The sequence below is a fragment of the Borostomias antarcticus genome, assembly GCF_949987555.1.
Source record: "Borostomias antarcticus genome assembly, chromosome: 19".
NCBI lineage: Eukaryota > Metazoa > Chordata > Actinopteri > Stomiiformes > Stomiidae > Borostomias > Borostomias antarcticus.
The window spans coordinates 7,267,838-7,281,362 of record NC_140252.1 but is presented as its reverse complement, the minus strand read 5'-3'; the positions used below and the strand labels follow the sequence as shown (position 1 = coordinate 7,281,362).

The following is a 13,525-nucleotide window of genomic DNA, read 5'->3' as shown; positions in this document are numbered from 1 at the left end:
AAAGGAAATCAAAAGAATAAACAATTGTAGCCTATTGTTTTGTTTCACAATGCATGTACTATCATTCTATCAGTGAGAACAAACCACTTTCCAGTGCTTGTTAACTTGAGTGGCTCGCTAGACGCCACTCCGGGCCCTATCATGTGTGACCGACCATTGTTGTAATCCGTCGCAAGACGACTAGACTCCTTGCCAGAGCAAATGCCAGCCTTTCTCAAACAAACAACTGAACAGATAACGCCAAAATAATCTTTGGTTTCCCCTCCTCATTGCATTGCCCAGAACTTTGCAAATGAATTAGTGACTTTATGAGTGCAACAAAACACGACAAAATCTTGGCACCATGCATAAAGAATCCATTGAGAGGATGTTAACAGTTACTAAAAGCCACATGGGAAGATAAGTGCCACTTCTGTGCAATGTACTGTAAACATTGTGCTTCCGAAATGGTTTATCAAAAATAATTTCCTTCATTTTGATGTGATGGATAAATGCAAGCACTCAACACAGACGCATAGCTTCTGGCTATCAGGGTTTTATGATAGCGGCGTAAAATGATGTTATCTGCCCCTGGAAATCTCACGGCAGGAGATTGGGCTCTTTAATGGTATTGCCTTTTGGTGCCGGGCATGTGTGTGTGCATGCGTGCTGGTAGATGTATACATCCTTTGATGTGTTGTGCCAATATGATTTGAAGACCTTTGTACAGTAAGTGTGTGAGTGAGTGTGTGTCTGTGTTAGCAGCACCGGACCTTTGTGGAGTGTGTGTGTGTGTGTGTGTACACGCGTGCGCTGGTAGATGTATAGATTCTTTGATGTGGTGTGCCAATGTGTGATTTGGAGACTTTTGTACAGTAAGTGTGTGAGTGAGTGTGTGTCTGTGTTGGCAGCTCCGGACCTTTGTGGAGTGTGTGTGTGTGTGCGTGTGCTTGTGCGTGTGCATGTGCATGTATCAGTGTGCCTGAGGTGTTTCATGTGGTACGCGTGCGGCACATTACCTGTGTGATAAGAGCCACTCCATGTCGTCTGCAGTCTGGAGTTTATCTAAACGCTGATTAGGATTTCAGGCCTGTTTAGTTTGGTTTGGCCCAGGTTGCCCCAGAACAGGATATTAAACCCTGTGTGTGTGTGTGTGTGTGTGTGTGTGTGTGTGCTCGTGTGTGTGCGCGTGCGTGTGCGTGTGTGTAAGGAGGGTAGTAGGAGTTCATTTCAGAACACTGAACCATTTATTAGAGCTGTTATGTTTGAATATCAGTTGTGTGTGTGTGTGTGTGTGTGTGTGTGTGCTCGTACCTGTGGGTGTACCCTCATGTTTCTGTAATCCTGTATGAGACGTTGCTGTGTGATGTACAGTAGGAAACCTGCCTCCTACAGGAAGCAGATCGGGATCCAAGGATTTCAAGATTCTAGATGGCAAATGAACAGATCTAGAATCTTGAAATCCTTGGATCCCGATCTGCTTCCTGTAGGACGCAGGTTTTCTTACTGTACATCACACAGATATTATGGTTCACACCTTCTAGGAATCTGACTAGGCTTAAGGCATACCCTGCTGTAGACAACATAGGACAGGGTGCAGGACATGACAGTGCAAAACAGTACAAAAAACTGCACAAAATACAGAGTCATATGTACAGTATTTAGACTCATCACAGGCACGTTGCTGGGTAGGAGCCAAACTCCTGAAGACGCCATGATGTTTAGGTAGTGTGACTGCTGTGAAGGGCATGGATTGTGCAGTGGAATGCATTTCCTCAACATATTTCCTCTACACGTGGTCAAAATGATACCAAGCATCTCCAGTGTCACATTGTAGCAGATTATCACACCAAGGTTTAGTGACCTGCTATCTCTTGAGTTAAACTGCTTGATCAGCAAGCATTTTTGTGCTACTGCTGTAAATGCGGTGTGTCCAGAATGTCCTTTAGGATCAGGTATCATTTATAGAGCACTGAGACCACCACACCCATGTGAATAAAAACATACGTTTTGTCTACACAGTATGAATTCACAAGCCTCTTGTACAGTACTTCAAATAACCCTAATACCAATACGGCCCACCCCACCAAAAAAATACAAATAAAATAAAAACCCAATCAAGTAGCTAAAATATTGGGGAATCAACTATGTAGAATACTGTGATATTGTAAGTAATATGTACAGTAATGACAGCCATTGAAATTCTGCAGATGGCTTGTTCCACCTTCTCTCTAATCCTCTCACCATAGCCACCTGTCCTGCTGTAAGTATGCAGAGCCACAAGTCAGCTCTGATTGGCTCACAATAGAGCCAATCACGTGCATGTTCCAAGGGGAGGAGCATGCGATGCAAACACTGAATATGTATGAGCAACATACATGGCTAAGAGTAGTCTGTCACTGAGCCGGCCAGAACAGTTATGACCTCACCGCTTCTGACTGCTGTCTAGTAGAAGTGTGTGTGTGAGAGAGAGAGAGAGAGAGAGAGAGAGAGAGAGAGAGAAATCAGAGAGAAACTGAAGGAGTACAGAATAGAAAGAGAGATAGAGGGAGAGTAGAGAGAGAGAGAAACAGTGAGGCAGAAAGTGAGGGAACAGAAGAGACTGGAAGAGAGAGCAGTGATTTGTGAGACTATCAAGAGTGATAGTGATTTTTTTAAGTGAGAAAAGGGGACAGGTATTCAGAGAAAAGAGTCCGAGACTGAGATTGAGACTGAGATCTTCTAGAGAGCAGGTTTCCTTCTCAGAGCATGGTGAAGCAGAGCACATGGATTTAGTCGAGCTCTACCTCCCGGAGTGTTTCACCTACCACTCTGACACTGAGTGAGTATCCTTACTCATCTATACTCTCAAACTATACTCTTAAATACTGTATTCTTATTGTCAGATGGCCAACTTCTGTCTGTGTTACACGTGAGAGTGTAAAGTAAACATTGTGTGTATCATTTATGTTTTCTGTTGCACGTTTGGGTTACAGTCTCTACGGACATGTGATAATGACAGGTTTATCTGTGTATCAGAAGTTGTTGTTACAATAACACACGTCGGTTGGTTTAGACAGACCCAAGTCCACACATATGGTACGGATGACCAGGCTGGAACTGTGTGTTGGATCTGCTGTTGATCCCAGATGTCTATCCGCTTCGCTCAGCACCGCTCCTGTTGCATGAATTAAAAGTGTTTCATGGCGAATGGGCAGCCCGCTGTCCTTGTCCTGAAACAAAGGGGCATGCGAAGCCCACTTTTTTCTGCTGAGAAAGAAGGAGGGCTTGGATGAGAGGATGGGTATGATGGATGAGAGCTACACACCTGCGCTGTTAGACAGAGGGAACCGGTCTGAGGCTGGTTAGGGGAGGAGGGAAGGAAAGTGTGGGAGAGAGACAGGAAGAGAGAGAGGGAGAGAAAGGGAGGGAGAGAGGGAGAGAGAAAGGGAGGGAGAGGGAGAGAGAAAGGGAGGGAGAGAGAGAGAGAAAGAGAGATAAAGGGAGAGAGAGGGAGATAGAGAGAGAGAGAAAGTGAGGGAGAGGGAGAGAGAGAGAAAGGGAGGGTGAAAGAGAGAGATAAAGGGAGAGGGGAGAGAGAGAGAGAAAGAAAGAAAGGGAGGGAGAGAGAGAGCCCTGACACCATTTCCTGTTCGTGTTTACTCATCTTCCCTGTTTGTTTGTCGTTTGGTATTTGTTTGTGTTTTCCTCTGATCTGTGTTGTGTTGACCGAAGGGATGAAGTGAGTGAAGAGAGACGAGAGCCCGGGTTGATCCGTCTGACCTCGGCCATGCTCACTATGTGAGAACCAACAGAAAACAACATGATCAACAAGCCGGCGTCAGGCCCACGGCAGGGAGAGGAGAGAGAGACTCGGGATGAAGGAAGAGACAAAGAGAGACAGGGTAGAGGACGCTGTTCTCCTCATCCTGTATCCCCACGGGTCCAGGACCTGTTGGAGGGAAGCGAGGAATGGACAGGTGGAGAGAGAGGGAGGAGAAGAGAGAGAGAAAGGTGTAGAAAGGAAAGAGACAAGGGGAAGACGCAGGTTTGGGGGGGGGAGAAGGATCCAGACGGTAAGGATGGTACATTCTGTATGTAGTGTAGTGTATCAGACTCAGAGACAGGGATCTCCAGGCCTACCCTAAGCCCAGCAGCTAACCTTAACTCCCAAGCCCATCTGAGAAATGTAAACGAATAGTCTTTACATGTAGTTTGGCCGTGTGCCAGTCCCCACACAACCCCTCCTCATCTTCTATTGGCTTATTAGAAATAACCCTGGCTGGGACCTCTCTAACCCAAATCAACCACCTGGGTCTAAAGGACTAGGGGCTAGGATCTGGGGGCTAAGGGTGTTATCTGAGGTGAAATCGTATTTGAGTTTGGAGTTTGTAAACATTTTGTTTATTTACTTTGGAATGTTTGTATATTTACTTTTTTAGTACATGCTCTGATTTTTCTGTCTCTTCCTCTCACTCTCACCCTGTCTCTCTCATGATCTGTGCCACTCTCTCCATCTATTTCTCCCTCTCTCTCTCCCTCTCTCTCTTTCTCTCCCTCTCTCTCTTTCTCTCTCTCTCTCTCTTTCTCTCCCTCTCTTTCTCTCTCCATCTCTCTTTCTCTCTCTCTTTCCACTCCCTCTGGTTTCCTTTTCCTTTCCCTCCTTTCTACAATCTCCATCTTCCTCCCTCCCTCCCATCTTTTCTTTTCTATCCCCCTCCCTCTCTGTCTCTCATCCGGCTGGTCATTGTCAATGTTATGACTCTGCTCATTTGAAAGTGAGTGTTGTCTCATCTACTCTCTTTCAACACACTCACGGTTAATGACCCTGAGACAGACCCCTTTCTTTCTCTCCCTCGCTGGTGTTTGCACGTTCTCTCTATCCGTCTGCCCCACGTTTAGCCCCTCCTCTCCTCTCCTCTCCTCCGTCGCTCAATGCTGTATTCTACCCTTTGTTACCCAGGTGCAATCAGACTTGTTTTGGATACAAACGGACAAACAAAAACACACGTGTCCTCTCTCTCCCTCCTCTCTCTCTCTCTCTCTCTCTCTCTCTCTCTCTCTCTCTCTCTCTCTCTCTCTCCCCATCTGTCCCTCCCTTTCTCTCCCCTTGTCTCTCTCTCTCTCTCTCTCTCTCTCTCTCTCACACACACACACACACACACACACACACACACACACACACACACACACACACACACACACACACACACACATGTCATACACGTGCACACATACGGACACACACAGACTTTCACTAACACACTCCAGGTCTTGTGATTTATGCCCAGTCTAACAGGACAGCTCTGACAAGTCTTTGATGGGTTTTTACCAAGAGCTGTAGATGATGGTCCTGCCAACCAAGCAATCACATCACATCTTATTATACCACTCTCATGTTAGTTAATCATGTGAGAAATATCTAACCATCCTCTCAGGCACATTTTAATGGGAGAAAGACAGAATAGGTCTTTGAAGGAGAGTGGGATTTCAAAAGCCTTTTTGTATTCCTATAGCTTATTAACAGGACAGTGTGAAAACACTGGAGCCAAGACTTTAAGTGGGTGAAAAAGTGAGAAAGACAAAGACAAGATTATCTTTGTAAAGTTGAGTGATGTCAGTTAACAAAATCCATTCTTCATTCATTTCATTCCATGATTGCTGAATGTTTGTGAATCAGTGAAGTTAAACAGAGAGAGAGTTGCACAGGGAGAGGGGAGGAGAGAGGTAAGAGTTGCTAGAGTTTCTGGGATCTCTGACTCCCCTTCTCTCATTCCCTCTCTCCCTTTATTCCCTCATTCTCACCCCTTCTCTCTCTCCTCCTCCTTTTGTCCCTCTCTCTCCCCTCCTCTCTCTCTCCAGTGAGCTCTAGTGCGGTTGATGGTGTGTGGCCGTGCTTGACTCTGCTGGTGATTTCAGCCAGCCAGTGGGTTTGCCTACCAAATGAGCCTGTGGTGGTTGTGGGCCCATTTACATGGCAGGAACCAGACCTCTGATTCACTCCATAGACTTCCCCCACAGAGCTCTCGGACAGTGTGACAGTGATGGAGGGATGAGGTTGATGGAGGGATGAGGACCGTGTGACAGCGATGGAGGGATGAGGATGGTAGAATAGAATAGAAGAATAGAATAGAGGGTTTATTTGCCATATATAATCCATACAGGTACAGGCACTCAGCATCAAGGGTTGGATTGGGGGTGAGTCCTTGCGACAGACTAGTGTCATGTCCAGGGGGTGTACTTGTACATCAGGCTGCTTCATGCTAAGGAATCAGGAGATAGGCTCCTATGGGCCGCTAGGCTCGAGTACCATTGGTTCTCCAGGCTACTTACTTAAAGGTACACATTGAAATTCCTGTTATCGCTTGTCCTTACAGTATCTTATCAGCACTAATAAATTCCTCATTCCAGTTCCTGGATACACAACTTGACATTAAAGGAGAATGCTCTTTTTCGACAACCTGGACCTTATTTACGGCATATTATAAGACGTTTGACTCACCGAGATAACTTTGGTGTAATTTGGAGGCCTGTAGAACAAATTTAAAATCCAGCGCGAGCCAAGTATATCCATGTAATGGCGGCGGACGGGGCACCAAGAATGCAGCTTCTAAAAAATTTATTTTCTGCCGCTGAACAGTTGTTTTCATCAATCTTTTTCAATTTTTATAAATCGCTAGTTGTGCTTCCATAGAGCGAGGGCTTGTTGTGGTTTTCACATGCCTCTGTAATATGATCTTTAGAAACGTCTTTAAAAATGAAATAAATCTTCCCCACGGTCCGTGTAATGTTTATCAGTTTAATTTTATCAATGACGTGACTAAATGGAATAATATGTAATTGGTTGCAATATTTCAATTTTGCATTTTCTATACCTGATGTTAAATAGAAATTTGACTATTTGGACTCGTTTTTCCAATTGTCGATTTTTGCATAGGCTCCTTTGAAAATAGAAAATAGAAATATTGACGCAGGTCAGAAAACTGGAGTATTTCCTGTTTTTCGCTTCATCTGGAGGGGAGGGGAGGGGAACTGCTCTGCACGTCATCAAATGTGATAGCGGAATCAACCAATCACACCGCCGGCTTGTTTCTGGCACTATTTTCAGTATATTTCTGTCTGCGTAATGTTACGATAAGCTAACATAATTAAAATAGAATACATTTTCGGCCAGTACATCAATATAGTATGCATATTTATCAACACAACTACTTTATATATATCCAGCGCTATATATATATATATATATAGTAGCCTGTATCAGTCAGTAGACATTAATTAATTATCATATATAAGGCTCAACTAGTGTAACAATATAGTCTACATTGTGGAAGTTCGAGACAGGCTAAGAGTGATTCATAGAGCAGGTTTCATTTCACTATAATAAACGTTTCACAAAAGACGGATGCAGATTTTATTCCGTCAGACACGCATTGGCACAAATGACCCCAGTCTACACTCAAGTGAGAAGGGAAGGCACTGCAAGGCAAATTAATCCTCATGTCTACTAAGCAGAATACGCAGGGCATAAACTACATATGGATCAAAACGAAAAGCTGATTGATTTTCGTGTGACCGAAGTAGTAGCATCTGACGGGTTCAGTGGCAAAATTGTGGGCTTCTCGGTAATGCCAATCAAGAACAATCTAACCATATACTACGAGGTCTACAGAGACATCTGCCTCAAATATGGTTCATTCGATCAGCTGAGGGTTGATCATGGTAGAGAATTCTATCTGTGCTTATATCAGCAAGACAACCTTCAAGCTCACCATACCAACACTAACAGGCCCCCTTACATCCAGAGCCAGTCCAGACAGAACCATGCTGCTGCAAGAAAGTGGGTTGAAATCAACGCGCGGATACATGACCCCATCAAGCACGCACTATGCAACATGACCAATGATGGTTTGTTGGACATTGATGATGGATATACAAAGTTCGGTGTCTCCTCATTTGCAAAACAATGTTGCACGTTTGGGCTACAAAACTTCATCCCGACGTGGAACGCTCACACGATACCAGGGAAAGGAATTCCAGATGTTTTGTTTGCCAACAATCTAAGGGCTGCAGTCACAGCGAATCATCTCCCCCCCGCTGATGTCCTGGCTGCAGATTACAGCAGGAACGGGGGAAGCCTTACCCATCCTACAGCTTTCGGAAATGACCCCCTTGATGGTCAGTCAGTCCTGCAGGATCAGAGGGACGGCCTCTTCAGAGCTTCTTATCCCCACTTTGACTAAATATTTTCCAGTGCTGTTGTTGGTCATAATGACATGTTCAAAGATGCCCTTCTATATTATATTGACATTACTTGAAGATTATGACCAGTCAACTCGTCTGAGGTTTAGACCTAGTAGGCCTAGCAGGAGCACAGACCTGCCCTCTTCTTCTGATCTGTCTAAAAGTTGCCTGCAGCTCAATTTAATACAGATCTTTACCTAATCCAGCGTGCGGATATCTTCTCTTTTCTCAGAATTGAACCATTTGATCCTGCACCTTGCCAACGCTGTGCACACGGCTACTCTGTCACGTTTATACGCAAAGTTGAGTTGGCTCTGAGCCTAAGAATTTCATTACCAATAATGATGTAGCATTGTTATTGAGTATATATGACAATAAAACCTGAACTTGAACTCACTGTAGGCTACATATAGCCATTACCACTACCCTTGTTCTATACCTGGAATAAAATCTGCATCCGTCTTTTGTGAAACGTTTATTATAGTGAAATGAAACCTGCTCTATGAATCACGCCTGTCTTGAACTTCCACAATGTAGACTATACGTATTGTTACACTAGTAGAGCCTTATATATGATAATTAATTAACGTCTACTGACTCATACAGGCTACTATATATATATATATATATATAGTAGTTGTGTTGATAAATATGCATACTATATTGATGTACTGGGCGAAAATGTATTCTATTTTAATTATGTTAGCTTATCGTAACATTACGCAGACAGAAATATACTGAAAATAGAGCCAGAAACAAGCCGGCAGTGTGATTGGTTGATTCCGCTATCACATTTGATAACGTGCAGAGGAGTTCCCCTCCCCTCCAGATGAAGCGAAAAACAGGAAATACTCCAGTTTTCTGACCTGCGTCAATATTTCAATTTTCTATTTTCAAAGGAGCGTATGCAAAAATCGACATTTGGAAAATCGAGTCCAAATAGTCAAATTTCTATTTAACATCAGGTATAGAAAATGCAAAATTGAAATATTGCAACCAATTACGTATTATTCTATTTAGTCACGTCATTGATAAAATTAAACTGATAAACGTTACACGGACCCCCCACTTGCTCCAGCACCCATGTGCACAGCGCGCAGATTGGCTATTCTCCGTCTGTAGGCTACACTCGCGGCTCACATTCTCTACACTACGATCGGCTTGTTGGTGCCTGGAATATTGTGTGCAAAATGGCTGAATATTTATCAGATTTTGAGGATAGAGAAGATGATTTAGAATATGATGGAAGCCGATCGCAGCGTAGAGAATGTGAGCCGCGAGTGTAGCCTACAGACGGAGAATAGCCAGTCTGCGCGCTGTGCGCATGCGTGCTGGAGCAAGTGGGGAAGCTTTATTTTGTTTCTAAAGACGTTTCTAAAGATCATATTACAGAGGCATGTGAAAACCACAACAAGCCCTCGCTCTATGGAAGCACAACTAGCGATTCATAAAAATAGATTGATGAAAACAACCGTTTCGCGGCAGAAAATACATTTTTTAGAAGCTACATTCTCGGTGCCCCGTCCACCGCCATTACATGGATATACTTGGCTCGCGCTGGATTTTAAATTACTTCTACAGGCCTCCGAATTACACCAAAGTTATCAAAGTTATCTATCAAACGTCTTATAATATGCCGTAAATAAGGTCCAGGTTGTCGAAAAAGAGCATTCTCCTTTAAGCAACAATGACGGGAATGGAGTGATGAATGGAGAGAGGGGGAAGCAGAACAAGGGGATTAGAAAAAAGATGGGGAAGTAGTGTGGGGAAAGAGTGTGTGTGTGTGTCAAGGTTATTATAGTTAACGAAAACTAACTAAAAAACAAAAACTAGGTGTGACAAAACATTTGAGTTAACTGAAATAAAAATGAAAACTACAGAAAAACAAACTAAAACTGTATTGTGTGTTTACACAACTAACTAAAATAAACTAAAATTATAGAGAAATTGTCTTTAGTTTTAGTCTTTCTGTTGCACGCTTGACAGTGTTTCATTTCATACATAGGCCTAGTATTTTGGGTGGATATGAAATCTATACTCCAATTTTTTTTAGCTGTGCCCCTGTGCACAGAAACCTGCAAGTAACCTGACGTGCGCCAGATGGTTTGTTTCACATGGAGTAAAACAATGTGAACTTGTAAGATCAGGATAGTCTCATGAGGCTAGCACAGAAGACAAAACTAATACTGAGACTAAACTAAATCTAAGCATTTTCAAAAAATTAAAACTAAACTAAACTAGCAAACCTGCTTTAAAAACTAATTAAAGCTTAATTGAAATTTAAAACAATAAGTTAAAACGATGAAAAACGCAAAACTATTATAACCTTGGTGTGTTTGTGAGTGTGTGTGTGTGTGAGAGAGAGAGAGAGAGAGAGAGAGAGAGACAGACAGACAGACAGACAGACAGAGAGAGAGAGAATTAAGAGAGTGGAGTTTATGGGAGGGTATGGTGACATGGCATGTGAGCATGTGTCAGTGTTGTATGTGTTGGAGTGTTTATGTTGACACATGAGCACATTTGAAAGCATGTCTGAGTTGTGTCAGTGTGAATGAAGTAAATGTGTGTGTGTGTGTGTGTGTGTGTGTGTGTGTGTGTGTGTGTGTGTGTGTGTGTGTGTGTGTGTGTGTAAGGATCACATGTTGGTATTTTCTGTCTGTCTGTCTGTCTGTCTGTCTGTCTGTCTATCTATTGTATGCAAATGGAGGTTCTGTGAGAGTTCTGGGCTAGCTGATTTGTTTATATTTCCATGTGTTTGCTTGGGCAGTCTCCTGGTCTCACAACAAGGAGGTATAATAGACCTTAGTTTTGCATATGTGGGAAAATTAGCTCAAGTTGGGTGGATTGCTGGTCGGATGGACAGATGATGGGAAAGAGAGAAAGATGAGGAGATAAATAAACGTAAGGAGATTTAGGAACGTGGATAGGTAAATGGATAGAGGGTGTTAGCAGATGTGGGGGAGGTAAAGAAGGACATTATGAGAGGGAGAGAGAGAGAGAGAGAGAGAGAGAGAGAGAGAGAGAGAGGTGTGCTGACTGACCCAGTAGTACATACAGTAGTGTAGGTATGTAAATAAAACAAGTAACATTACATAAGATTTGTCTGTTCATTCATCCATCCCTTATTCCCCTTGTCCCTCTCTCGCTCTCTCCTCTCTCTCTCTCTCTCTCTCTCTCTCTCTCCCAGACTCTTGGGCAGGATGTCAGTGAGGGGCTCAGACCTCCCCTGCCCCCCGTCTATCAAGCTTGAGCCGTCCAGCCCCAGCCCCAGCTCCCAGGGAGACGTCAGCCCCCCCCAGCCCAGCCCCGGGGGCTCGTCCTCGGACACCAACTCCAGCTACGGCCCCCTGAGCAAGAACCAAAGCAACGCCAACGGACTGGACTCACTGGGCCCGTACGGACATACAGCAGGGCTAGCCAGCAACGGGGGAGCTAATAGGTACTGTAAGGTTAGCATGCGTGTTTTGTGTGTGTGTGTGTGTGTGTGTCTGGCTGGGGGAGGGGGATATAATTGTTTTCTATCTACAGTAACTGTAAGCCCTCTCTCTCTCTCTCTCTCTCTCTCTCTCTCTCTCTCTCTCAGGAGGTTTGGTGGTGAGGATGGCCAGGTGAAGTGTGAGTTCATGCTGGGCTCGGCTGCCAAGCGGCTGTGTCTGGTGTGTGGGGACACAGCGTCAGGATACCACTACGGAGTCGCCTCCTGTGAGGCCTGCAAGGCCTTCTTCAAGAGGACCATCCAGGGTGAGACACAAACACGCACACACGCACACACACACACACACACACACACACACACACACACACACACACACACACACACACACACACACACACACACACACACACATTTTTATCCTTTCATTAAATGAGGACATGTTTCAGGCCTTTGCTAAAATGCATGAGAATGTACATTAAATAAATGCCCATAGGAAACAACTGAAAAAATATAACAGAAATAAAAAATAGAAACCAAACTATAAAGTAGACAACCGGACAATGATACAGTTTTGGGAAGCATTTCTGGAGGCTCTTAGCCAAAGCACACCTTTTAGTGTGAACAAACATCTACTCAGTTGAAATGGTGCTACTGCAACTAGCTACAGTAAGCTACAGTATGCCCATATAGCATCAATCTGCAATCAGCAATCTGAACGACCTTACCTGCAATGTGTTTTGAAACAGTGTGTTTCAAACTGTGTGCTGTGTGTGATCGCTTTGTCCATGCATAAGTTTGTGAGCACTAAATCAAATCAAGCTTTATTTGTATAGCACATTTCATACACAGAGGCATCACAATGCACTTTACAGTTCCACTATTGTTCAGTTCTGGTTTCTGCCCCCACTTTCCCAGGATTCCTCTAAATGATTCCTCGTTTTAAATGGTGGTTGAGTAAAAGTGTATTGAAAAATATAGGACATGGATTTGTCTTGACAATGCCCCCCCCCCCCCGTATTTTACTGACTTTTTTTTAATCTGTTTATCTGTCTACCGCTTTCTTTATTCTTTCTGCTTGTTTACCGTCCTCCCACCTCCCCTCTCTCTCTTTCTTCCATCTCAATCCCTTCTCTCTCTATCTGTCTCTCCTCTCCTTCTCTCCACCTCTCCTTCCTCCAGGTAACATCGAGTACAGCTGCCCGGCCACCAGTGAGTGTGAGATCACCAAGAGGAGGCGGAAGTCGTGCCAGGCGTGTCGCTTCATGAAGTGTCTGTCTGTGGGCATGATGAGGGAAGGTGAGACCTGGCTGCCCTTCACATTCTCATATTCAGGAAGCAGGGGTGTAGTGCTGACTAAAGAAGTGGGTATACTCTGACTAAAGAAGTGGGAATACTCTGACTAAAGAAGTGGTATACTCTGACTAAATAAGTGGTATACTCTGACTAAAGAAGTGGGTATACTCTGACTAAAGAAGTGGTATACTCTGACTAAAGAAGTGGGTATACTCTGACTAAAGAAGTGGTATACTCTGACTAAATAAGTGGTATACTCTGACTAAAGAAGTGGGTATACTCTGACTAAAGAAGTGGGTATACTCTGACTAAAGAAGTGGTATACTCTGACTAAAGAAGTGGTATACTCTGACTAAATAAGTGGTATACTCTGACTAAATAAGTGGGTATACTCTGACTAAAGAAGTGGTATACTCTGACTAAAGAAGTGGGTATACTCTGACTTAAGAAGTGATACTGCAGAAGAAATATTACGGTTTTTACATTAGTGCTGTTTTAAAAAGTGGGTATATCGTGGATCCATGGATGAAGACACTACCGCACTGACAGGCAGTGTAGACGTGCCAGAGCGCGGCCGTCCTCTCCGACTCCTGT

General features: G+C 43.9%; 1 protein-coding gene across 3 annotated transcripts in view; it reads left to right on the top strand.

Moving 5' to 3' along the window:
- Positions 1–2,744: 2,744 nt before the first annotated feature.
- LOC311321780 (estrogen-related receptor gamma-like) overlaps positions 2,745–13,525 on the top strand; it is a gene marked incomplete at both ends in the record, with an annotated part of 32,543 nt that continues 21,762 nt past the window's right edge. Inside the window, 4 exons of one of the 3 annotated variants that reach the window (XM_084453794.1) lie at positions 2,745–2,800; positions 11,390–11,641; positions 11,789–11,943; positions 12,818–12,934. In XM_084453794.1, the coding sequence (XP_084309920.1) occupies positions 2,745–2,800; positions 11,390–11,641; positions 11,789–11,943; positions 12,818–12,934 (580 nt within the window). Of the gene's footprint in view, positions 2,801–11,389; positions 11,669–11,785; positions 11,944–12,817; positions 12,935–13,525 lie in introns of all 3 variants that reach the window. The other 2 variants (XM_084453793.1, XM_084453792.1) reach the window with 2 other exon arrangements.